The sequence below is a fragment of the Cebus imitator genome, unplaced genomic scaffold, assembly GCF_001604975.1.
Source record: "Cebus imitator isolate Cc_AM_T3 unplaced genomic scaffold, Cebus_imitator-1.0 Scaffold61, whole genome shotgun sequence".
Taxonomy (NCBI): domain Eukaryota; kingdom Metazoa; phylum Chordata; class Mammalia; order Primates; family Cebidae; genus Cebus; species Cebus imitator.
This window is the reverse complement of record NW_016107376.1, coordinates 2,837,961-2,864,422: the sequence shown is the minus strand read 5'-3', so window position 1 is coordinate 2,864,422 and position 26,462 is coordinate 2,837,961. Positions and strand designations below refer to the sequence as shown.

Genomic DNA, 26,462 nt, shown 5'->3' with positions numbered 1-26,462 from the left:
GGTGTGAGCTGTCATGCCTGGCCTACATATATCCTTTTAGGTAAGACTTTTTTCACTCAGCCTAAATGTTTTCTGAGATTCATATATGTTGCCATGTGAGATGGTTTGGGTCTCTGTCCCCATCCAAACCTCATGTCAAATTGTAATCCTGTGTTGAAGAAGGGGCCTGGTGAGAGGTAACTGGATCACAGGGGTGGATTTCCCCCTTGCCGTTCTCATGATAGTGATTGAGTTCTCACAAGATCAGGTTGTTTAAAGGTGTGTAGTGCCTCCCTCTCCTCTGTCTTCCTTCTGCTCTGGCCGTGTAAGATATGCTTGCTTCCTCTTTGCCTTCCGCCATGATTAGCAGCAGTTTGTTCTTAATTGCTGGAGTAGTATTCCATGGTACGGATATGTACCAGAGTTGTTTTAGCCATCCCTCTTGCACTTTTGAAGATCTCGCTATCAAAAATCAACATTCAACCCCCAAAGCACTTGTTATAATCTCCCAGGAAAAATATCAGAATTATAATCTAAGATGTCATTTCTGAAACCTCCCTTTAGTCACAGGCTAAGGGGACTTTTCCAGCTTTTATGTGCAGTGGTGGAGTGATAAGTGTATGCTCTTTGTCACTCTCCAGCTCATCCGTGTGGCAGATAGTAAGATATAGATTTGGTATAAAGCTGAGCTGCTTACAACAAATAAAACAAATGGAATTTTTATCTCTATTACTCTATTTCCCATCACCCCTGCAATCAGAGTCAGTTCTTATCGTGGGTGACTCTAAAGCCAACTAGACATGTTCACAATAATGGGTATGACCATTGCTCCCTTGTTGGGTAAAAAGAAGAGGATACATTAGGAAATGGAAGACACTGTGGGTATTCATCAGAAATCCTGCCATTTCCATGACACCTCAGTTGTCTATAATGCAAGGTTTCACCTTCCACAGCAGTAAATATCCCCACCAGATTAATAGGCCCAAGCCTTAACAATCACAGATGTCAAAACACTGTACACTTTTGCCATTACCCCCACCCTATTTCCATAGCAAGCAAGGAGGCTTAAAGATGAGAAAATTGGCGTTGAGAGAGGGTGAATTATACGACCAAAGCATGCAGGTTGTAAACAACTCAAACTTTGTCTTTCGACATTTCACTTCTCTGCATTTTACACTAGAGTATGTTTTAATTGGAGGAAATGCCATTATCTCAGCCTCTTCCCCAAGGATACTTTCCAACATGGTACCACCATAGCATATGTACTTGTTCCCAAAGTAATGATGGTAAGATCTTGCTGAAAACCTGCCTAGAGTCCATTCAAAGGCTATCACACGATTTACATATAACTGCTTCAAAGCCTATATAACTGAGACATTTGAGGCTCTCCTTTTACATGGAAGATGTATAAGCTGCCCTATGGGACAAGGATTATCAGGTGACCCGAACAATGTGCCCTAAAATAAACTGAAAAGAAGCCCCTGTCTTGATGAGAATCTAACTCTTGCTGCATTTCACCTTCAGCAATTTCCTGCATGCAACCCAGTTTCAAAAGAGAATACATTGCCTTCCATACCCCCAGGAAAGAATTGGGACTTTCTGTACTGCACTGTGTTCTAGGATTCAGGAGAGTTCATATGCTTTGAAAAATGCTTAACTTTCAAGGAGTAGGTTGGTTCTGCGAGAATCTGACTTAACGCCTTTCACCTGGATCTATAAAGATGGAATTGAAGATATACAAAATCATCTTTGCATCACAGGTCAAATCATCTTAGCATTACAAATCCCTTTTGAGAAAGGGATCTTTACTAAAATTATAAAAATTTCTTTTTGTTTCTTCACTGTAGGTGTTATTTTCTTTTTCTGTTTCTTTTGTTTGTTCTTTGTTTGTTTGTTTTTGTTTCAAGTCTCAGGTCAAAATTCTTCAGTTCTAAATGCAGTGCTTCCTGGATTTCCATGAAGCGTTAACCAGTACTTAAGCCTGACGGATCACAGAAAGCTAGGGCACCTGGAATACTAATGACCTAAAGGGCCAAGCCCATGGCCCCCAGGTACCTCTTCTGTTTATTACACTCTGAGACTCCCTAATGAGATGTGGGGAGGTTAGAGATGTAAGGTAGAGGCTGCAGGCCCTTTCCAGGTATTGATAAAGCGCTACCTTTCCAGAATTCATTCTCTATGATTCTAATGAAGGTCCTAGGAAAAAGAGTTTTAAAATGTAAGCACCAGCAGAAAGTCAAAGGGTTTATTTACTATCCAAACCATTTCTAAAATGGCAACATTTCTTTTTCTTCACGAAAACGTAACACATGTAGGCCAACAACCCACTACTTGCCTCTCTCCTGTTGATGCCCCTCTTTTGCCTCTCTTCTTGCCCCATTTGACATGTAATTCATGGACTGACCAATAATAACAATAACCAACATTTGGTACATTGCCACTGCATGCTAAATATTTTATGTAGATTATTTCACTTAAGGCTTGCAATAACCCTACAAAATAGAAGCAATTAACAGTCTCATTTTATAAATGAGGATAACTTAGGATCATAAAGTTAAGAAGGTCATATAGGACATATTCATTCACTCATTCATATTTATTTAGCATCTATTAAATATTGAGCTCTATGAGACGTGCTGGCTACACATTGGTCAATAAATTACACACTGTCTCTGCTTTTATTGTGTTTGTGATCCAGTAGGGAAGAAAAAAAAAAAAAGGTTTAGAAAGATGACTTGTAAGGCAGTAAGTGGCAAAGCCAAGATTCACACCTAGAATTCAAACTCTTACTCCAAAGCCCACTGCCAGGGCATGCCCCGCAAAGAACCATGGTATACAATGGGGGAAATTAAAATGTTCTTATCTGAGCCACCATATCTTACAACCCAAAATATTTTTCTAGAACTCTCAAGTTCATACTTGAAAGAACTTATTTAACAAAAAATAAAAGAGCTTTCTGGGCTCAAAGGGCCTTTCCAGCCGGGTGTGGTGGCTCATGCCTGAAATCCCAGCACTTTAGGAGGCTGAGGCAGGTGGATCATGAGGTCAGCTCAAGACCAGCCTGGCCAAGATGGTGAAACCCTGTCTCTACTAAAAATACAAAAGTTAGCTAGGCATGGTGGTGGGTGCCTGTAATTCCAGGTACTTGAGAGGCTGAGGCAGAGAATTGCTTGAACCCGGAAGGTGGAGGTTGCAGTAAACCGAGATTGTGAGACTGGTCTCCAGCCTCAGTGACAGAATGGGACTCCATCTCAAAAACAAAAAAAACAAAACAAAAGGGCCTTTCCATTGCTGTCACATAGTGTAGAAGATCCATCCTCTGCACCCTAACTGCCCAGCCTCCACAGACAATCTTCATGTCCCAGGGACTGTTCTAGACTTTGCAGGAGTCTGTGTGTTTGCCTGTTGGGCTGTATTGGGCAGCTATGGGAGGCGAGGCCCGGAGAAGGTGAGAGAGAAAGAATCATTTGGTATTGGAGGTTGAGAACAAGTCATCTTTGGTCAGAGGCCATTGAAGGTGAGAAGAAGATTTACAGGCTTTCACTTGACTTGCTAGAACCCAGGAGTATGCATTCACTTTCCAAAACTCAAGTGTGATCTGAAACTGCATATTTAAAGCAACTGTGGCTACGAAGAGGAGAGAGATACATGCTGTTCTATAATGCTCAAAACCATGCCTGGTGTGCTTGGGTCTGTTGTGGAAGTTTGACTTTTAAAGGCATTTGACAAACCAGGGCCGGTCTGGAGGGAACAGATTGAAATCCATGGCAGTTGAAAAACTAATAACAGCCCGGCTGGAGAAGAGCAGATTCGGAGCATTCAATAGCTCTCTTTGAATATTTTAAAGATTATAAGGTGAGGGAATAATTAGATTTAACTTCTGTAGCTTCAAAATAAAAAACTAGGACTGATATGGACTGAATGCTTGTGTCTCCCCAAAATTAGTATGTTGAAACCCAAAGCCCCAGTGTGATGGTATTAGGAGGTGAGGTCTTTGAGAGGCCATTAGGACTAGAGAGGGTCATGAGGGTGGAGCGCTGATGAATGTGAGGTTACAGTAAGAAGTTGGCTGTCTGCAATCCACAAGAGGGCCCTCACCAGAACTTATCAGAGCCATGCTGGCACCCTGCTCTTCTACTTCACAGCCTCCAGAACTGTCAGAAATAAATGTTGGTTGTTAAAGCCACCCAGTCTACGACATTTGGTTATGGCAGCCCAAGCTGACTGAGACAAAGACCGATACACAGAGCAATTCAGCACACATTCACTGACCAGTCAGCAGGGATGTCCATGGCCCAAGGTTGTGCTGTTACAATTTGCAAAGTATTAAATACAAATATGAATAAAACATGGATGGGTCTTACCCTCTGGGAGTTTAAGTGTATTAAGAGAGACAGACACAAAGCATCACTGGTATTTCAGTACCATTTCACTATAACATGAGGCTATGAGACCAGCACAGAAGAAAGGCGCTTAGCCAACCTGGGAGTTAGGGGAGTTTTTGTGATGGAGCTGTTAACACAGCACCCAGCACACAGGAGGCGCTTGATATATATTTCCTTACTGAATGAATAAGCCTGTGTTTGAGGATAATTCTTTGGGTCATATAGGATGGATGGCAGTGGAAGGAAATCAGAGGGAGGAAAGCCACCTGAGACATGACTGCAAGGCTTTTGCTAGAGTCACCTAATTAAAGATTAAAAGAACCTACATGGAACAATTTTAGAATTGAAAAGAGGAGGAAGGAGACTTGAGATATATTTAGTAGGTGGAAAGAACAGCTTGGGCACAGTGGCTCATGCCTGCAATCCCAGCACTTTGGGAGGCCAAGGTGGTTAAATCACTTGAGGTCAGAAGTTCAAGACCAGCCTGGCCAACATGGCAAATCCCCATCTCTACTAAAAATACGAAAATTAGCCGGGCATGGTAGCAGGTGCCTGTAGTCCTAGCTACTCAGGAGGCTGAGGTGGGAGGATCGCTTGAACCCAGGAGACAGAGGCTGCAGTGAGCTGAAATCGTGCCATCGCACTCCAGCCTGGGCAACAGAGACTCCCTCTCAAAAAAAAATTTTTAAAAAGATAAAAATGATAAAGACAGCAGGGAATTACTACAATGGTTTGATATGAGATGTTCTTCTTGGTCTTCCCCTAAACCTCAGCACTGCCAGGGGAATTCATTCATTTCACAAATATTCATCAATGGCATCCCAGGCATCTTGCACTGTGCTAGGCTCTGACGATATGCCAAGGAATGACCCAGACCCCCGGCCTGTCCTCACCTTGCTCCTGGGACACCACAATGTAGGTGAGAAGCAGAAGATGGAAGGAGCCACTGAACAAGGTAACAAAAGTGAACAATGGTTGTTAACTATGGTTCAGAAAGAAAGGTCAGCAAGATAGAGGGAATCTTTTCTCTACAAAGGGTCAGGAATCACAGGAAGGAAAATCAATAGATGGTTGTGCAAGCAAAGAACAATTTGATTCCCCCCTAGAGAGCCATAGAAAATATTGTATTCATAAGCTCATAAATGTTTGAAAAGGGAATCGAAAACTATTTAATGAGCTCAGACAATAGTTTCTAAATTTCAGCTCTGATGCTATTGGTACCTGCAGAAGAGAGGTGGAGAGGTTAAACAGAAAGAGTAAACTAAGACTGTGCAGAAACCAAGGGGAAAAAAAGAAGAAGAAACAGATAAACATTGTATGAAACGGAGGAGGAAAGAAAAGTGGTGGACACATGAAATAAAACACAGAAAGGAAGCCCTGAGAAAAACAGAAGAGATGAAGACAGAAGGCAAAAGACAGTCACCCACAGGAAACCAAGGACATACAGATGAAATAGACATGAAATAGATAGAAATGCAAACACATGGTCACAGAGGAGCAGGTTTACCCAGACAGAATATTCAACAGAAAGGGGCCAGAAAGAGAGACACAAGATAGAGACTCAGATAGGAGCATAAAAAGGGAAACGTGTGTTTGAGGCTTATGTCTATAGATGCATAAACAATAACAATAAAGGCATGCATGGCTTTTACTGTCTGAAGCACTCTTCCAAACACTTTATATATTATTTAATCCTTATAAGAGCCTTATGAGAGAAGCACTATTATCATCACTGTTGTTGTCCCCATTTTTCAGATGTAGAAGCTGGGTCACAGAGGTGAAGTTACTTGCCCGAGGTCACACAGCTAGCTGATGACATGACTGAGACTTGAACACAGGCAGTCTAGTCTTAATAGCTGTGTGCTCTGAATACGTCCCTATATTCCTCTAATTGTTGTCTAATGTATACACAAATAAACCATGGCAAAGATGCACAGAGGGGGGAAAATCAAGAAGAAAGCCCACATAGTGACTGTCACAAGACACGAATAGCCTCTGCTGTATTAGTAAGTTTTCACGCTGCTAATAAAGACATACCCAAGACGGGGAGGAGGTTTAATGGTTTCACAGTAGCACCTCAATGATTTAATTATCTCCCACTGAGTCCCTCCCACAAAACGTGGGCATTATGGGAGCTACAATTCAAGATGAGATTTGGGTGAAGACACAGCCAAACTGAAGGACTGTGTTAAGGAAAATTGCCTGTGTTTCAAAGGCAGGAATTTGCCCTCGCCATACCTCCATCCACGCCCCCATCCGGGAATGTAAAGTTCTTTATCTAACTTTCCTGTACACGGGCCAGATAGAAATTCCAGGTGAGCTGCTTTGGTTCAGAAAGCCTGCCGAAAACCCTCGGAGGAGGGGCTCTGTTGTGGGCCCATGCAATCAATCCAGCATCGGAATTACAGATCAATAACACCAGAGGAAGTTTGAAAGACCTCCTCTCATTGGACAGGAACATGAATGAGGCGGGAATAACTTCAGGGTTCAAACTCCACTGCTCCTTACCTGTGCGGATATCCCCTTCGGACTCCCCTCCCACAGCAGTGTGGGAGCTCTCCTGCTCTCTCTGCCTAATAAATTGCTCTCTGCTAAACTCTTTGGGTACAATAGATATTTGAACAGTAAGCTCACCGGCCGCCAGGGCCCTTTCCCCATTCCTGGCCAAGTGAGCCCAAGAACCTGGGACACCCGGTTACATCTTGGCGAGCACGGAGAGGGAGCTGAGCCCCTGCACCACGATCCGGTTACAAAGCCATATCATCTGTCCTTCATGGGAAAATACCTGTATCCTGGGAAATTTTGGAAATTGTGATTAAATATTCTTAAGCTATGCTGAATATTCACAGCTATATGCATAATAAAATAGGGAAACAGGGTCCAAATCCCTCCCTCTCAAGGGCCAGGGAAGACCCAGCCAAATACAGGTTAAGGGGCTGCAAGTTGGAAACTGGAGTGCAGGGAGTCAAGGCTAAGGCTGAAAATCCCTGCCCAGGCAACAGATGGCTTGAGGCTGGGTAGAAACTCCTGCAGAAAAGATAGGATGGAAATACTCAGAAGACCAAATGTAATTCATATAGACGTGAATGGATAAAGAAATGAAGCACTCACTACCATTCTCACTACTGGGAATATAACAGAAAAGAAAGACAGAGAGCTTCTCATGGAGAACTTTTAGCTGGTAAGAGAGAGAAAACAGTCAACAATCAGAACTTGGTGCCATCAGTCTACACTGCAACAGGGGGAGGAAGAGGGAAGAGGTGGGGCAGGCCGGGCCTACTGTATACCTCTAAGGCTTAAGAGAAAGAGCTGGGAGGGGTGAGACTGCAGCATGAAAGCCCACTTCCTTTTGTGACAAGAGTGGACTTTTGAGACTGAGATGCCTGCAAGTGTAAACGGGGGAGCCCATGGGGGAGCCCATGGCAGAGCCCACGGTTCCTGGAGCCCTTCAGGTGCTGCTCTGAGTGAGATATCCACTCTCTTGAATCCTTAATCTTGGGTTTATATTTTGCTGGTTGCATAACAAAGCAAAGTACCAGCAAGCTTGGTTGAGTACAATTCCACAATCATGCAAGCCCAAGAAGCTGGGCCAGTTGTGGGGTCAGAGCGTGTTGGAAGGTACCTAAGCCACCCAAAGTTTGGGGACGCAGCTCCCCAGAAGATGCAAAGCTTAAGCTGAAAACTTAAAGATACACAAAAGTAGCCAGGTAAGGCAGGAGAAGGAGATGGAGGGGTAAAGACTGTTTGAGAAGCAGGAAAGGGAATGTGAAAAGCCTGGAGAGAGAGAGAGAGAGAGAGAGAGAGAGAGAGAGAGAAAGCATAGAATGTGCAAAAGTCTGAAAGAAATCCTGTGTGGCTTGAGAGATGGAGTACTAGGTTGAGGATACTGCAGAACTATATCAAGAGTCTCATAGGCATCACAAAGTCAACAATATGACTTTTTTCTATGGGAAAAAGCAAAGCATTGAAGGGTCTTAGTTATGGACGTGACACATGGTATATGCATTTTAGGATGTGCACCCTGGCTTCATTGAGGTCCAATTAGTAGAGCTGCAGAAAGATCCCACTAATCAGTTAGGAGGATAGGGAATGACCCAGTGTTGCAGATAGTCTCCAAAGATGGCCACCATCAACTCTTTCTCTCCCTACATGCACATGTCCAGAAATGAAACCTAAAATTCCTCCCCTTGAATCTGGGCTGGACTTAGTAAGTACTTGAACCAGTAGAATGCTGCAGAAGAATTGACATTCTGGGATTTCCAATGCTGTGTCATAAGAAGTGTTGTGGCTTCTGCCTGGATCTCTTAGAATGTTCATTCTCTAGACAATTCCCCAAGGAATCCAGCCTCCATGCTGCAAGAAGCTCAGGTCACATATGGAGGCTCCTTTCAAGATCCTTAAATGGCAGCCCTAGCTGAATTCCTAGTAAGCAGTCAATGTGTGCTTACACACAAGGCTGATGTGTGAGTGCGTCATCTTGGACATCCAGCTCAGGCAAGTTCTCAGATGACTCCAGTGGACTGCAAGCCTATGAAAGCCCTCCATTAAGCATTCCCTGGGCAGTGTGTGGTGGCTCACATCTGTAGTTCCAACACTTTGCTGAGGTGGCTGGATGACTTGAGCCCAGGAGTTGCCTGGGCAACATAGGGAGACCCCATCTGTACAAAAACTCCAAACATGAGCTGGGCTTGGTGGCATGCTCCTATAGTCCCAGCTACTCAAGAGGCTGAGACAGGAGGATTGCCTGATCATAGGAGGTCAAGGTTGCAGTGAGCTGTGATGGTGCCACTGCACTCCAGTATGGGTGACAGAGTGAGATCCCGTCTAAAAAACAGTAACAACAACAAAAGCAAAATGGTGCCTTTAAGATGTTCTAGTATGAACTCATTCACTTACAGGAAAGACCAAATTTAAAAGAAAATGAAAGATTAGGGATAACAAACAAGAAATGTCAATAATAGAATACATGAAACAAACAAGACACATGGAGTTAACTTAAAGCTGAGCCTAGAAATCAGACTGTACTCTCCAACCCGCCCCAACTACTAGTTCCTATGGTGAGCCTTGATCTATTTTCTGAACCAACTAGAAAGGTTCTTTGTTCCTCTTGATGCACTCCATAAAACACATGGCTCAGATTAAGTAGGTCTGTAAATTAAATAAACACACACACACACACACACACACACACACACACACGTTCAAATGAAAACTTATACATGTGGTTAGTGCAATGAAAGTGAATTTCAAGATAGGACAGCAGCCACGACTTAATCGGGTTGTGCAGGGAAGGCTGCCCTGAGGAAGGGATAACTGGTTTTAAACTGGTTGCAGCAGGGGCGGAAGTGGTTGGAGCAATGTGGCCAAAGTCCATATTCCTTCCAGTTATTGCACAAGAAGTAGATGAGAAGGATTCACCATCGTTCATGGTGACCAGTTTGAACATCATGGAATAAGTAGAAGGTACTATGATAGAGTGAGTATAGACAACTCCTTCCAGAATACACTCCCATGTTTATTGCAGCTTGATTCACAATAGCCAAGATGTAGAATCAGCCTAAGTGTCCATCAATGGTTGAATGCATAAAGAAAATGTGGTATATATACACAATGGAATAGTATACATCTGTAAAAAATGAGGAAATTCTGTCACTTGTAGACAACAAGAAAAAACCTGAAGGACATTATACTAAGTGAACTAAGCTATGCTAAGTGAACTAAACTGTCCATGCGGAAAGAGAAATACTGCATGATCTCACTTATTTGTGGAATCTAAGAAAGTTGAACTTATAGAAGTACAGAGTAGAATGGTGGTCACAAGGGGCTGGGAGGTGGTGGAAATAGGGAGATGGTGGTCAAAGGGTACAAAGTTCCAGTTGGGCAGAAATAATACATTTTTCAAGATCTATTGCACAGCATGGTGACCATAGTTCCTAATAAGGTATTGCATATTTCAACATTGCTGAAAGAGTAGATTTTAAGGGTTCTCACTACAAAAAACAAATGCTAAGCATGTGAGCTGATATATATGTTAATTAGCTTGATATAATTATTCCACAATGTATGCATGTATCTAGACACCATGTTTTATTCCATAAATATATACGATATTTGTCAATTAAAAATAAGCATTTAAATTGAAAAGAATAATAGGTAAAACTCTTCAAAAAGACCAAATTCAATCAGCAACTCAGATGTCTAGTTTTTCCCTTAACAGCTAATATGTACACAGATATTAAGTTTACATCTTTATTAAGCTCACATCTTTGAGTAGAATGTCCGAACTAATGCAAGGCAAAATGAAATATAAAAGAATATGATTATTAAAGCAAAGCCTAGGAAGTCAACTGAAATATAAACTCATAAGTGAAGGGTCCAAGCTGAAACACTGGAGAAAGATCTATCTACTAGGATCTCGTGCCAGTGTAAACAATGTAACGGACCAATGAAGACATCACAAGCAATGCTATAAGGAAAAGAGAATTTGAAACACAAGGCAACCTAAACGGAGCTTACTTGGCACGTGAACAGGAAATATTGAGTACAACTTGGGAGATAAATTTTGAAATAGAAATTAGAAGACCAGTGAACCCTGTGTGAGTGCCACATACTTTGATGGCAGAGTTCATATTCTGAAGACCAAGGAAAGGAGCTAGTCCCTAAATGTACGAGAGCTAGCTTCTTTTATTAAATACGGCAGAAGTAATGACATGGTGTGGTTTGTGTTGCTTTTTCTAAATGCACAGGCATGCTGTATAGCATGACAAATAGAAGATGATATGACAGTATATTAATGATGAAAAATGGTCTCAATGCAGAGGAAACAAAGAAAAAAGCTTTTTCAATCTGACAACTGACCCAAAACACCTATCATAAAGTACACACATCTTCTTAAATTAAAAGCAAAATAAAATATGTATTGCTTTCAGCTGTCAATGTAGTCATCCCGTATGAATTGTAAATAGCAAACATTTACAGGGGGAGAATGGTGGCTCAGAAAAATGAACTTGCTCTTGTATTATCAAAAGAAGCCCCTAGCAGAGATGACTTTTTATTTTCTCCAAGAAATTTGTCCTATAGAAAAAAAGTGCCTGGAACATAATAAGGTTCAATAAATGTTGACTGAATGAAAAAGTGCAAGCTCACAAAATGCTAACACAAATCAAACAATACAGTTGCTTTTGGAGAAACAGTTCAGAAAATAACTGAAAACTTTGTGGTAAAACCAAGTGTGGTTTTCCAGTTCTGTGATTTATTGCAAAATATTAACTTATCTCATCTCTTTATTTTCATAATTTATATTCTTTCACAAAGTTAAATAATTAAATGGCATGGTTCAAATCATATAAATGTCATATAGTTAAAAAATTAACATATGTGGTAGATATGCAAGTTTATTTTAACACCATTTTCTTCAAAGTGCAAATAAAAATGAAAGTAACATAGTGACTTATTTTTTAAATATCAATGAATCTACAAATATAACACTGGTACCTTTTCTCACATATCTAACACAAGAAAGACAAAGGAATAACTTTCAATAAATTTTAATTTAACCAAACCCGAGGGGATAATTCAAGATTTAATAAAATTGCCACCACGTAATAGTTATCTATAACAAAGCAATAAGGCACTAAATACCTGTTTTACGAGTCATTTGAAAAGTATCTCATTTCCATGAGTCATAAATGTGTGGGTTTACATAATACCACTGTTTGCTGCCACTATGTTTTCAGTAAACACATGATTGATAATATTCAGTCATCTTGGATTCCAACTCATCTCTTTGAAATATGAGGATATCCAAAAAAATCAAATGGTATTAGTGGCTCCAAAAGAAACTAAAAAACAAAATCATAGTGTATGTATTTCTGGGGGTGTTGGGGGGGAGTGAAAGTAAAATGAAAATTAAACACTGTTACTGTGTACCTATTAGTTTTCCGTAATTGGTTATACAAATGAATACGGTTCTTTTAAGTTAGAAAACGATTCAAGAAAGCTAATGCAGTAATTACCATGCAAGTTACCTAGGGAATCTGAGACTAATTACTGAAGCTCAAAAATCTTCTGCTGGGATAAAACCTGCTTACCAGAAGTTTCCAGAGTTTCACAAAGGACCCTTCAAGGGTGAAGTAGAAGAAATAGGGAAGGAGGAGTAGAGGGCGTCTCATGTTACGTTTAATTTAAATTTAAGCATCTCAATGTTACTCTCAAATAGCTGAGTGTCACGCTCAAGCAAATGATTATCCATCAGTTTCTAAAAATCAGAGGGAGAGACTGTGAAGAGTAGTAATTTCTTAGACTGAAATCCAGGTAGATTTATCACAAATTATTCTGTGCATTAGCTGGTTCTTGGAGAGAAGGGGGTGGGGACCTCTTATAGGAGAATCAATCAAGCTTTTAAAAGCAGAAACCACAGACACCTCAACATTGTTGACTTTGTACAGCTACACGTAAAATAAATTAGACAGCAAGAAAGAACGTCCTTCTTCAAAGATTCAATATTCTTCAGAGATTCAAGGCAGGGCATCTTCAACTCTGACTTAAATCTCTCTTTAACTGAGTTCAACTAGTATCTTATGAAACGCAAATTCATAGCAGAAACTTACAATCTGTGGAGTAGAGGAAGAGGTAAATCTGAGCCAGAATCACACCTACACCTGGGATAACCACGCATCATGGAAGGTGAAAGAGGCAACTGAATCCCAAACAGAGTCTCAGGGCCAGAAAGATCCTTAGAAATACATTACTCCATGTGGAAGGTCCTAGACTCCTTGAGAATCTGATGAAAATCACAGATTCTTTCCCAGAAACGTGTAAAATCTCACAATTTTAAGAGTTTTAGGAAACCACTTTTATGGACTTCCAATTAAGAATCTTCCTAGTTAAGCCTTTCATGTTTCCAGGTGAAAAATGCTGAAGGAAATCTGAGGCTCAAGCTCCAGCTACCAAGTTCTCAGACCCATAGTTAAGTGCTGAATGAGTAAAAGCTTAGGAATCTGTAAAAAAAAAANAAAAAAAAAAAAAAAAAAAAAAAGAGGACAAACCCCCTCATAGCACAAAAAGAAACTGAAAATTGCTGAGAAGATAGACTTGGAGAAGCTCTATTTCTTATAAAAGCCAGATTTAAACCATAGTTGCTTTTCTTTTTTGAGAGAATTCATTTTCTCTTAGCATTTATATTTTTCCCAGACCAAGAAAAAGGTCTTCTGTATCCAGTTGTCCCCAAGTTAGCCAAAACATATCCTGTCCAAGATGGTTTTACTTTGCAATCCAATTTCTCTCTGAAATCTTTATATCTGACAGTGTCGGGAAAAGCAGCAAAGGAGAAAGGACTTATAGAATGCCTACATAAATTGGTTATGAGTAACACATAAACAAGGAACAACAAACTGTGGAAGGCCGTAGGAGGCCTCTGAGGAGGAAGGCCTCTTCAAGCCTCGTGCTCCAGTGCAGGGTGACCTTGGCTCTGTTACCATAAACATTGTGCTCAAGGACGTAAAACCCCTTCATAGCACTATGTCACAGCCAGACTTGTAGGCTCCTTGTAAGGCCCGTATTCCATCAGCAATACATGGATAATAAGCTAAAGATAACCACATGTTCTTGTTTTGTGAAACTCCCAAACCACCACTGTTATCAGTCCTTAGAATGACACATCAATTCCGATTCACCGATTCAGTTCCGGCTCACTGATTCACTCCATCATCACCCTCTCCCCACCATTACTCCACCCCTACCCTGTAGATCAAAGTGATTGTAACCAATAAACAGAGTGGATGATCAGAGCTCAGGGCCTTCACTGTTTCCTCCAGAGTAATAAAGTGATGGCCCCCTGGTCCCACTGTCTCTCTTAATCTTTTTCTCATTCCTTTGTCACCACCAAACTCAGGGAACCCATGGATGATATAGGGCTGGCTCTCTACAGTCAGTAGCAGCATGAGTATTGCAGATGCAAGATTTCTCATTTGACTATTTTTCTTCTCCTTCAGGAAGAGAACTGGAAGTCAACAAGAAACCAAGTCCTACCAAGTCTTCAGTTATGGAACAATTTATTAGGTACCATCTATGTGATAGGCACTGGAGATACAAAGATAATACCGTGTCCCAAGGGGCTCACAGTCAAGCATCTCTCTCTTGATATTTTCATAGCTACCATTGATGTTGTAGGTGGTCACCATTCTATAGTCACTTGTCTATAACCAGCCCATACCTGCTCTGATTTTCTACACTGCTCCCTCCCTCCTAATAGTCCAACTTGCTTTCATTCATTTGCTGTCCGAATACTTTCCCTAAAACAATGAATTCCTCTTGTAATTCCTTTGCTAGCAATATTTCTCTTGTTAGATAGAGTGAACTCCAAGTTTCTCTTCAAAGAATCAGTGTCAGTATGTTCAGCTCTCTTATTCTCTAACTCTCCATTTTAAAGTTTAACTTTCTTGTGGTTTCAGTAAACAACCTTTTCCACCAGTTCTAATCAGTAGTTCACATCTGTTCTCCCAGTACCCTGCTCCGTCCTGACTCATCCCAGTCACCTGCTCTTGTCACCTGCCCTGGTTATCTGCTTTGACCTGAGTCACCCCGGTCATCTGCTCTGACCTGTCCCGTAACCATCCTTCCCGCCAAACTACCCATCCTGCCACTCCGGCTCATACCTCTGCTTTAAAATAGCCATTTGGAATTAGCTTAGACTGTGCAGTCTAACCCTAGCCAATAGGGGAACGACACAGCAGTAGGGGCTACCTGCATCAGGAATAAGAACCTCTTCCTCTCCCTTGTCCAGGTGTGTACTCACCATTGCTTCATCTGTGAGATGCACCCTTCTATAGAAGCAAATTGCCTTGCTGAGGAAATTTATATTTGAGTACTATATCTTTTATGGCACTGAAAATTTTCATGTAACACTCTTGAGCTTCTGGTATATACAGAATGTCTGTGGACTTCACTCTGATAACCAGATCTCTGTTCATCAGATCCTTCCTTGTCTACCTGAAATGATCCCCTTTATCCTGCATACCTAATAGTACAAGTTCATTGCTGCAGCCCAACTGGCCTTGAAACTTACTGGCCTTTATTCCTAGCCTCATCACTGCCAAATTGGTCTTACCCTCCCTTTCCAGTCATCTTTAAATTTAGAGCTAAGCTCAAGTTCTGCCTCTTCTCACAAAATTTCAAAAAACTATATCCCACAGTGATCTTGCATTAACACAGCACAGTATTTCTAAATCACTTATTCTGATATTCAATCATAAATATTCATATTTATATTTCTTGTCTTTCTAAAGTGAGTATAAATCCTTTGAGTTCAGTAAGAAAACATTATACTTTTTTGTTTACTTTCATACATCCATTTATTTAATATTTTTATTAAGACCCTATTTTGTACCCAGCACTCTACTAAGCATGAAAAAAGGCTATAGTGCTCTGACTTAATAAATCCTAAATACTTGTGGCTAAATAACCTTTACCTTTTTTGATACCAAGTGACATATTTATTTAAGAAAAATAACTTTTAAGCTCTCTTATTGTTAGATCATTTGACCACTGGACTCCTATAACTTTCAAATGATCCCCAGGTATCAACTGTTGGAAGTTCCAACAATCAGGTTACAGATGGGTTTAAAATATATTCACTTGTTTGTATTCTTCCAAATTTAATGTAACTTTTGTAACTGCTGCTTAAAAATTACCACATTTTTAAAACTCACATTCTACTTTTCTTCAATTTGGTATAAAATTCTCTGAGTAAATACAACAAAATTAAAAATGATTTAGCTACCTGACATTTTTAATTACAGGGGACATATCCATAATATCAGCTTTTTCAACAAGCCAGAGACTCCCCAGATTTGGCCAGCTATATCAGTAAAAATTTAGGAAAGTAGGTGGTTTATTATGATTTAATTGCATAAACTTCTGTTGAGGGTTTCTATAATTTAGTTTATAAATATGCCCATAAAAAGAACATTACAATATAATAAATATTCAAGTCAAATACATGTCTGTGCCTGTTCTCTTCTGTGACAACAAACAAAGTGTATTATAGCCCCAGATGTTTACTTTTTTCTTTTCTTTTTTTTTTTTTTTGAGACAGAGTTTGGCATGCACACTGTAGTTGGCTGTCACAAGCAATTTTTTTTTTGAGACAGAGTCATTCTGTCACCCAGGCTGCAGTGCAGTGGTGTAATCTAGCTCACTGCAATCTCTGCCTCCCAGATTCAAGTGACTGTCCCATCTCATCCTTCCAAGCAGCTAGGATTACAGGCATGCACCACCACACCCAGCTAATTTTTGTATTTTTAGTAGAGATGGGGTTTCACCATTTTTGCCAGGCCGGTCTCAAACGCTTGACCTAAAGTGATCCACCCGCCTCAGCCTCCTAAAGTGCTGGGATTACAGGTGTGAGCCACTGCGCCTGTCCTAAGATGTTGACCTAAATTGGCCCTGAAAGGATGGAAAGGCCATTGGGAGGAATCATCACAGTTACTAATGAATTTTTTTTTTAACATCAACATGGTACTAAGGTAAGAATAGCTGTACCCTCCATGGAACAGCCATCTATGCAGATTCCATACCTCATAATCTGCAGCAGGGACTCTCATATAGCTCTGGATTTGAAGAGACTGATTTTTGTCCAAGAAAAAAGAAAGGAAAGAAAGAAAAAAGATTTACAGATAATATCATTTTGAAATTGAGTCAGACACCGTGAGTGAATACGTAGAGAGATGATTTAAGGCTCTGAATAAGATTACCTTCCTCCAAAGGGAATTTCCTTTTGCTCCTATCAGGCATCTAAGCTAAGGGCAGATCTAAATCCAACTCAGGATGGAAATGATTCAAAAGTGGCCTTCAGTTTTTTTGAAAACTGGTTTTTCCAGGGATGGCTGGAAGCTCTGCTCAGCCTCTCTGACTCTCAGCCAAATTTTGCCTTTATATTTGGCAAGTTCCTTGTGAGAAAAATAGCCCCTATTATTGGGCTCCCCTCACCTCCCGGGCTTTAGTCCTTTAAATTCGCCCCGACTTGGTGGCATGCCAGTGCCCTCACACAGGTGTTTGGTACACTTTGTCTTATTTGCATTACTATCAAGAGGCTTGGTCCAAACTCAACAGCCAGAAGTAAAAGCTCCTATACTCCCTACTTTTATCATTACAGTCATTACTAATCTATCTTTCCAGCTAATTACCTTAGATAGATCCTCTGATCATTAGTCATTACTAATCTATCTTTCAGCTAATTATCTTAGATTCATCCTCAATAGCTCACTACCTGAATCTCTCCCTCTCCCCCCCCCTTTTTTTTGTCTATTTTTCATATGCAGAAAGGTCTCTCAAAATCAGATTCTGTTATCACTTGTTGACCCTGTGATCATTCAGGTTATGATTGTGCAATTTTCAATCTCATCTTCCTGCCACCAGGACCTCTTAAATCCAGCCTTAAATAGAATTGTATAGCATAAAACATCTTGGAAATAAAATAGTTAAACAGGAATCCCCTTTCCAGCTTCTCTTCCTAAAATATCAGGTAGGAAAGGTGCTAAATGGTATCCTGCAGGAAGTCATGGCATCCATGTGTCTATCCAGTGGAGGGAAGATACCCACTTTTGGCTTTGACACAACCAGGAAGGTACTCTTTCATTCAGTAGGGGTGGAACAGAACCCCCTCATATTAGCAGCAGAATCAAAGACGTTGGTCCAATTATACCAGCATATTCTGACTAAAAAAGGAACAGCAGAGCCACTGCACAAGGCAAACAAGAAGAATTATCTTCCCACATGCAAAAGAGAACCATGCAGCAGATATTTCTTAGAGTATTTTAGGGGAAAGCAAAGTCTCTTTAGTAACATTTTTATAAGTTTAATGCTTCAAGTAAACTTTGAAAATAATGAGTAAAGATAAAGACCTGTCTCTGGATCATAATAGAATAAAATAATGTGGCATAGGATGAAATTGCAATGGACTGTACAGGAAAGAATCAGAATATGGAAAGGAAGGAGGTGGAGGAGGGGAGGAAGAAGAAGAAGAAAGAGAAGAAGAAGAAGAAGAAGAAGGAGAAAGAAGGAGATAAAAGAAGAAAGAAGAAAGATGAAGAGGAGGAGGAGGGAGGAGGAGGAGGAAGAGGAGGAGGAAGAGGAGGAGGCAGAAGAGGAGGGAGAGGGAGAAGGATAAGAGAAGGAGAAGGAGAAGAAAGAAGGAGAAGAGGAGAAGGAGGAGGAAGTGGAGGAGGAGGAGGAGAATGAGGAGGAGGAGAAGGAGAAGAAGAAGAGGAGGAGGAGGAAGTGGAGGAGGAGGACAAGGAGGAGGAGAAGGAGGAGGAGAAGGAAGAGAAGGAGGAGAAGAAGAAGGGAGAGGAGGAGGGAAGAAGAGGAGGGAAGGAAGGGGGAAGAAGAAAAAAAGGAGGAGGAAAGAAGAGGAAGAGGAAAAAGAAGGAGGAGGAGGAGAAGGAAAGGAGAGAAGGAAGAAAGAAGAAGAAAAAGAAGACAAAGAGGAAGGAGGAGGGAAAAGAAAAGAAGCCCCCCTCACAAACCAAAACCAGAGCAATCTAGACCAAGCAAGCACAGAGATCACTGACCTTGATCTATGATATGTGGAGATATGGGTGACAAGAACTATCAGATAAGTATTGACTCTCCCTCACTGCATATTGCTTTAACAAAGCTTATTTTTGCCTGGATGGGCTACAAGTTTTCCAACCACAACCCTACAATGGTCAAGTGATAACCTGGTTTTGCCAGTTGACACCTCCTCCCTGAGTTATTACTTAGAGCAACTCATACCCCTGAATGTCACTTGTGTTAAAAAGTGAATGAGGAAAAACTGGAAGAGTGTATGCAGAAAACAAAAGTTGTTCTAAAGTGATGGGATTATGGATTATGTTTTCCAAACATTCTTTAATGCTATCACATTTTATTTACTAAATAAAAAAATAACAAATGTAAATGGTACCAAAAAACACAGCATCTTCTAAAATATAACTTAAAAACATAATAAAATCTTTCTTTTGAATTTGGGGTTTTTTAAATAATGAAAACAGTAACGTAATGCAAATTTCTACATAAGAGATGGGGATGGAATGCCCATGCCTCATGAGAGGGTCTTAGAATCCCATAGGCCTCATTGCCACCTGGGGTTGGTTCTACTTCTCTTTTTAACAACATATTGCCGATTTTTCTACAAAGCAAATGAGCAAGACAGTTTAAAAATCTCATATTCTTAATGAAAAAAAATTTACCTGAAATTTGCATATTCTTCTGCTTGCCGTTTCCATGGACAACTCTGTATATCTGTGATAATCTGAAGGTAGTCATTCTCTGAATACCTAAAAAGTAAATGTCGATATAATTAGAAAATAATGATTTCATATGTAAATCTTCTTAGAAGATACTTTTATAATCTCATTTTAGTCTATAAATATTTTTTGATATAAGGTGAGGCAGGAATAATTAAAATCATACTCATTTCAAAACACCAAGAATATACAATTTATAAATGATTATTAAGTTGGTTTAGGGATCTGTAGTTTGCATATATCATAAGTGAAGTATATATTGAAAACCATGACAGCACACCAACTCATATTTACATCCTGTGGGCATTTCACCTTGCCTTGAAATAATTGACAAATATATATTTACAGATGTTTGCCATAAATATGTAGTCAATAGATTTTTTCAGACTCTCAAGTTCTTACATTTACCTTGGAATGTATAGACAAAAATTTCTTCCAGATAATTATCTTAAGTTTTAATTTTGAACTGTACATTCAACACCGAGACTGGACTGTTGAGAGTGATGTTTACTGACATAATAATCTATAGGTACTGTGGTACAGTTTGAGAAGCACGGAGCAGGATCCCAGTCCCCAGTAGATCCCTCCCTATCTGAAATTCCACCACTAAGTATTAATTCCTAAAGCACAGAATATCTTTTAGTCTTTGTGTTCTCATTTGAAATGCAAATATCCCTTTGAGTGAGAAAACTCTTAAATTTTATTTCAATTAGTAACTTATTCATTAGTTGCCAGCTATTAGTGATCAAAGGCTCTACAACGATGAGATAGAATATATGTTGAAAACAAAATGGAGAAGAAAAATGAAACCAGACCAACAGCTGGATTAACAGAACATGATGAAGACTACTGGGAATGGAAAATATGTAAATATTTATGAAAGACTTTTTCTTACTTTTCTGTCTTCTTGAAAGATAATTGTTTAAAGTGACTATAATAATGTTTGAGGGGGTGGTTATATATGTAGACATAAATGCATGACAGCTATACAACAAAGGCCAGAAAGAGGTAGAGGACAGGAAGTAGAAATAGAAGTGGTATAAATCATTTGACAACAGACAGCAATAAGAAAAAGATGCATTCTTCTCATCTAAACCAGCAAAACCAAACAAAATTATGAAAATGTTATCATAGAAATACTCAATCCAAAGGAAGGCAGGAAAAGAGGGAAGGGAACAAAGAACAGGTAGATAGAGAACAAACAGCAAGATGGCAGACTTAGATCCAACCGTCTGACTAATCTCAACAAATATAAATGATCTAGACATACCAATTAAAAGGCAAAAAATGTCAAACTGGGAGATGAAAGAAGATGAAAAAGAAGATGAAGAGGAAGGCTAAGACGAAAACAAAGAGGAGGAGGAGGAGGAGGAAGAAACAACCAGTCCACATGTTGTCTACATGAAGCATATTTTATATAAATAAGCAAATAAAAGTAAAAAAAAAAAAGAATCATTAAAACAAAGTTAGAAGGACTTTATTGATAGTATATTTTTGAGCAAGGAAATAATATTCCCAAGCAAAGAATATTAATGAAAAAAATGATATTAGAGTAGAAATTAATAAAATTTTTAAAATTTAATGAGATCAAAAGCTGGTTCATTGAAAACATCAATAAAATTGATAAAACTGTTATCACACTGATTAGAAAAAGTGAGAAAAGATACAAATGAACAGTACCAGAAATGATAGAGGATGGAGTGCTAAGAATCTTAAAAGCATTAAAATATAATAAATTTATGCCAAAATATTTTGTGACTTAGATGGAATGGATATATGTGTTGAAAGACACAAAGTACCAAAGCCCACACAAGAAGAAATTGGTAACGAAAATAGTCCTACAGCTGTTAAAAGCCTATAGCCAATAAAATTGATTTTGTAATCAAAATTCTTCCCACAAAAAAAACAAAACAAAACAAAGCAAAACACACTAGGGTCAAATGGCTTCACTGGAGAATTTTATCAAACATTTAAGGACTATTAATACCAATTCTATACAAACTGTTCTAGAAAATTGAAGGGGGTAAGATACCTCCCAACTCACTGTATGAGAACAGGGTTACCCGGATACAAAAAAAAAAAAAAAAAAAAAAAAAAAAAAAAAAAAAAAAAAAAAAAAAAAAAAAAAAAAAAAAAAACAGGCAGAACAACATTTCACATAAAGATAGATGCAAAAAATCTTCAACTAAATATTATTGAGTTGAACCCAACAACATGTAGAAAGGATAAAGCACTGTGACCGACTGAGGTGTGTATCAGGAATTTGGTTTATTGTAAAATCAATCAAAGTAGCTTACTGTATTACCAGATTCAAAAAGAAAACACAAATAATGATCTCAGTACACAAAAGGGTTTGACCTGATCCAACATTCAACAATAACAAAATCTCTCAGAAAATTTAGTATAAAGGGGAATTTCCACAACTTGATAGAGCATTTACAAAAACACCTATGGGCCGGGCGCGGTGGCTCAAGCCTGTAATCCCAGCACTTTGGGAGGCCGAGGCGGGTGGATCACGAGGTCAAGAGATCGAGACCATCCTGGTCAACATGGTGAAACCCTGTCTCTACTAAAAATACAAAAAATTAGCTGGGCATGGTGGTGTGTGCCTGTAATCCCAGCTACTCAGGAGGCTGAGGCAGGAGAATTGCCTGAACCCAGGAGGCGGAGGTTGCGGTGAGCAGAGATCGCGCCATTGCACTCCAGCCTGGGTAACATGAGTGAAACTCCGTCTCAAAAACAAAAAAAACAAAAAAAACAAAAAAAAAACACCTATGGCTAGGATCACACTTAATGGTGAAAGACTGAATGATGAATGCTTTCCCCCTAAGATCAGGAACAAAGCAAAAATGTCCACTTTCACCATGTCTATTCCACATTGTATCAGAGGTCCAACAAATGCAATAACGAAGAAAAGGAAATAAAGCTATCCAGATTAAAAAGGAAATAGTAAAACTGTCTTTATTCAGAGATGACATCATCATCTAATGATGATGTAGAAATGTAAACATATGCCAGCACTTGACAAATTATTCACTTAAGAGGAAGCTCACTGAACATTATTTATCCTCAAAAAATTTTTAAATGTTTATTACTAAATGAAAAATTATATTTTCCATGATGCAATAACTAAGATAATAAGCACTATATATCAGCCATTTTTAAGGATCAAATATCTAAAATTTGAAATTTGATTTATTATGAACCTAGAGTATATTTAAATTGATATGCTTTTTTAAAGAGTTTCCTGGATAGTTAATAAGTTACTACTTCCTATGAGCTCTCACTTAGACTGCTTTGACCAACATTTCTATAATATCCTCTCTCACATTGAATTTAATTATGAGTTTGCATGTTGGTTTCTCAGACTCTCCCTTCCCCTCAGGACTTTGAGGTCTGACCTTTTCTGTACCAGCACAATTCCTATGACATGCTGATTTGTTTTTGTTAACCTAGGAAATGCATGTTTAAATATAAATATAACATGCAATGAGGTCATAAATTATTCGGAATAAGCTCCAAGCCTGGATTATGGCTTCCACTTAAAACTTCCCTCAGTACTGACTTCCACTGACTTTTTCTATTTATACATCTCCCATTTAAAGCCCAGCCCTTCTTCATTTGTATTGCTTGAGAGTTCTCACATTAGAACTTAATAGCTCATTAGTCAGATTTCTCAGTCCAGTAATCCAATTCACCCTTCTTAATTTCCCAGTTTCTTAGCATTAAAGAAGGCATGCATCTGCGTGTGTGTATGTGTCCTGTTAAACTACTACCGCCTTTTTCCATGAGTAACCCATACACTGACTGTACCCATCTTCCTTTTTGAGCTCTCTCAATAGTGACCAATGTAGAACTTGCCAATGAGTTCACATAGGAAATGGAGAAAGGGGGTTATATTGCTAGGTAGTAGTGATCTAACCTCTGCAACTTAAAAACAAAGAATACGGTAAATCCCTATCTCTTTTTGGCTGACTCTTGGACTTGAGGGTAATTTTTCTCAGCCCTTTCTGTTGACATGGTGTGGGTACGGGGATCCTCTTGTCCCTTCCTCCACACTGTATCTTATTACTATGCTGGAGTTGGCTCACACAAGCTTGTGTGAGCTGACCATTAAGTTTCCAGGAATGTTGTGAACAGGCTATTAAACGATTAGTAGCCTGAAATCAGCTGAAGTGGGAGCATTTACACCACAGGAATTAGCAAATTTGACAAATCAGGTTTCTCTGCTTCCCCCCTCCACCCAAGCTAATAGCAAAACATGAATGAGCTCACCATAGCTCCTATACTTCTCATCCCAGCTAGAAGCCTGTTGGCCTGGCTCATACCCATTCATTATCCCCATAGTTTGAGCTTCACTGAAGCTTGCTGAAAAGGCCAGGTGAGACTTTTCCACCACACCTAGCTCATCAAATAAGACTGATCCAGAGTGGCTCTGGGTTATACGAAACGATCATATAATATCCAAATAGCAACTACTACATTGCAAAATTAAAGGTGACTTTATTACCACCAAAATTGTGTGCAAATGCTCCTGAGTATATTATACTTTTACTTTAGCTTACTTGAAAAGCAGAGATTTTCTTGCAATCATTCTTGCCTGTATATTGAGCTTAGTATAGAACATTAAAATTACCATCTATGGACAAATGGGAAAAAATGTGCATTGTAGAATGTGGATAGTCTAAAATATTTTGTTTTAAACATCTCCCCATATATTGCAGTTGGTTCCAATTTAACCTAATATTGAAAGACATCAATCATAATGTATCTAAGTTTACTGGTAAGTTAGCTGAATAAAATGGCTTTTGACTTTATGGTCACTGATATGTAAAACCAAGTGAATACCTTATAGCAGACCCATCTATTATTAGATATACTTCTGGACATTTTACAATTGGAAGACTACTCAGGCTACTTACCCCCTGAGATTATGTGTTCAAAAGTCATTTTTACATCCCATCTAGAAATGAAGCTTTATCCTCTGACAGTATAGAGGGGAAGAAAAAAGAATAAGGGATATCAAAGTGAATTTTTTTCTAAGTGGTTGCCCCTTTTTTAGTGAAAGTTAAATCACCAACAGTTTTTTTAGAAAATTAAGATTGCCATAGGATCATCGCAATTATAAAATGGAAGCATGGTTGCAACCAAAAATCATTTGAGGTGTTAAAACCACATGCATGCTATAGCTGTGGGCCAATTTGGTGATAGGTGCATCTCTGCAAAAGCTTCCTGCTAAGTAAAATGTTCTAAATCGCATCATACTTTCTGCACACTTACATATCACCCTAAAATCTTGGGAGGTCGCTCTGCTTCAGATATCTTATCTGTTTTTCTGGGTGACAAAACTAAATCTTCTGAGAAGATAAACAGTTTGCTCAGTATTGCATTGGATGTAGATGAGCTAAGAATTAAACTCATGTCTTTGATTCACATTCTGGCTCTTTCCAATATATCATGTTGTAGCTCATCTATTTTCATAAAGAAACTGAAAATTAATCCCAACAGAAATGTTTTCTGTCCCAAGACATACAATAAATCACACTAAATAATGCAGCAAGTTATGTTCAAAAGAATAAATAATGCCTATTTAAATCATTATTAGTAATATTCAAAATGAGTCACAAATTATAAATAACCTACTAAATGATAATACATGTCATATTAAAATTTTAAACATTTTTCTAGAAATGTCTCTTTGAAGATGAAGAACCACATGCTGTGACTAGTTTGATTTCAATTAAGATATAAAGAGGGTTTTTCAAACACTATAATTTATGGTTAATTAATTAAATGATTAAATATTCACAGCAGTTTCCCCTTATGTATGGTTTCATTTTTTTCAGTTCCAGTTACCCATGGTGAACCACAGTCCAAAAATATTAAATGGAACATTCCAGAAACAAACAATTCATAAGTTTAAAATCATGGACTGCTCTGAGTGGCCTATGAAATCTCACATCATCCTGCTCCATCCAGGCTGGGATGTAAATCATCCCTCTGTTCAGCAGATACACCCTGTCTATGTTACTTGCCTGCTGACTTAGTTACTTTGAAGCTGTCTCAGTTATCAGGCTTAAAGAACATAGTATATATAGGGTTCTGCACTGTCTATGGTTTCAGGCATTCACAGGGGGTCTTGAAACATATCCCATGCAGACAAGGGGGACTACTGTATTGGATACTTACTATGTGCCTAGAAGTTATCTTGGAGATACTCATTTATTAGTCTTATTTAAGCAGCCGAGTTACTGATTTGGTTTCCTATGACGTCTCTTCATGGTGAAAGCCAACCATCTTTCACCTACTGAAATAGGTGGGGATAACATAGTAATATTAAGTCAGTAGTTTTCTCAGTGGTGTTCTGTGTAGATCAAAAAGTCTTTTGCAGCATTTTCACCAAGCCCCTGAAGAGCTCAGCTCTGCTTGAAAATAGATTCTGCAAATGAACGCAGTGCTACAAGACTTTCAGTCAATATAGTCAATCATTTCCACTGGGTAATACTCTTTCAAGGAATAGCTAATGAGCGTAGGAAAGCGAATCTAGGAGAAGCGTATGGCAGGTAGACTGAGTTGAGCTGTGCAGTGGCTCTGACATTTTATCCACTAAAGGTAGAAGACTTCAATTTACATTGTTTTCAACCAGGCATGATGGTAACTTCTAATTAGAGTGTCATGGGTATTGTCAACTGGCATGGGGAAAGGGGGTCTGAAACTTATTTTCTCTGTATCTTTTAATGTCCCTCAGACAAGTTAAATAATATTAGAAAGCAGCTTCAGAGATTAACTCCTGAAGATGCCAGTGCATCTT

General features: G+C 39.1%; 1 protein-coding gene across 2 annotated transcripts in view; it reads right to left on the bottom strand.

The window, feature by feature from the left end:
- Positions 1 to 26,462, bottom strand: part of ST8SIA6 (ST8 alpha-N-acetyl-neuraminide alpha-2,8-sialyltransferase 6) — a 132,393-nt gene that overhangs the window by 19,242 nt on the left and 86,689 nt on the right. For both annotated transcript variants that reach the window (XM_017529774.2, XM_037739001.1), the window contains exon 4: positions 19,595 to 19,681. In XM_017529774.2, coding sequence (XP_017385263.1) covers positions 19,595 to 19,681 — 87 coding nt within the window. The remainder of the gene's footprint in view (positions 1 to 19,594; positions 19,682 to 26,462) is intronic.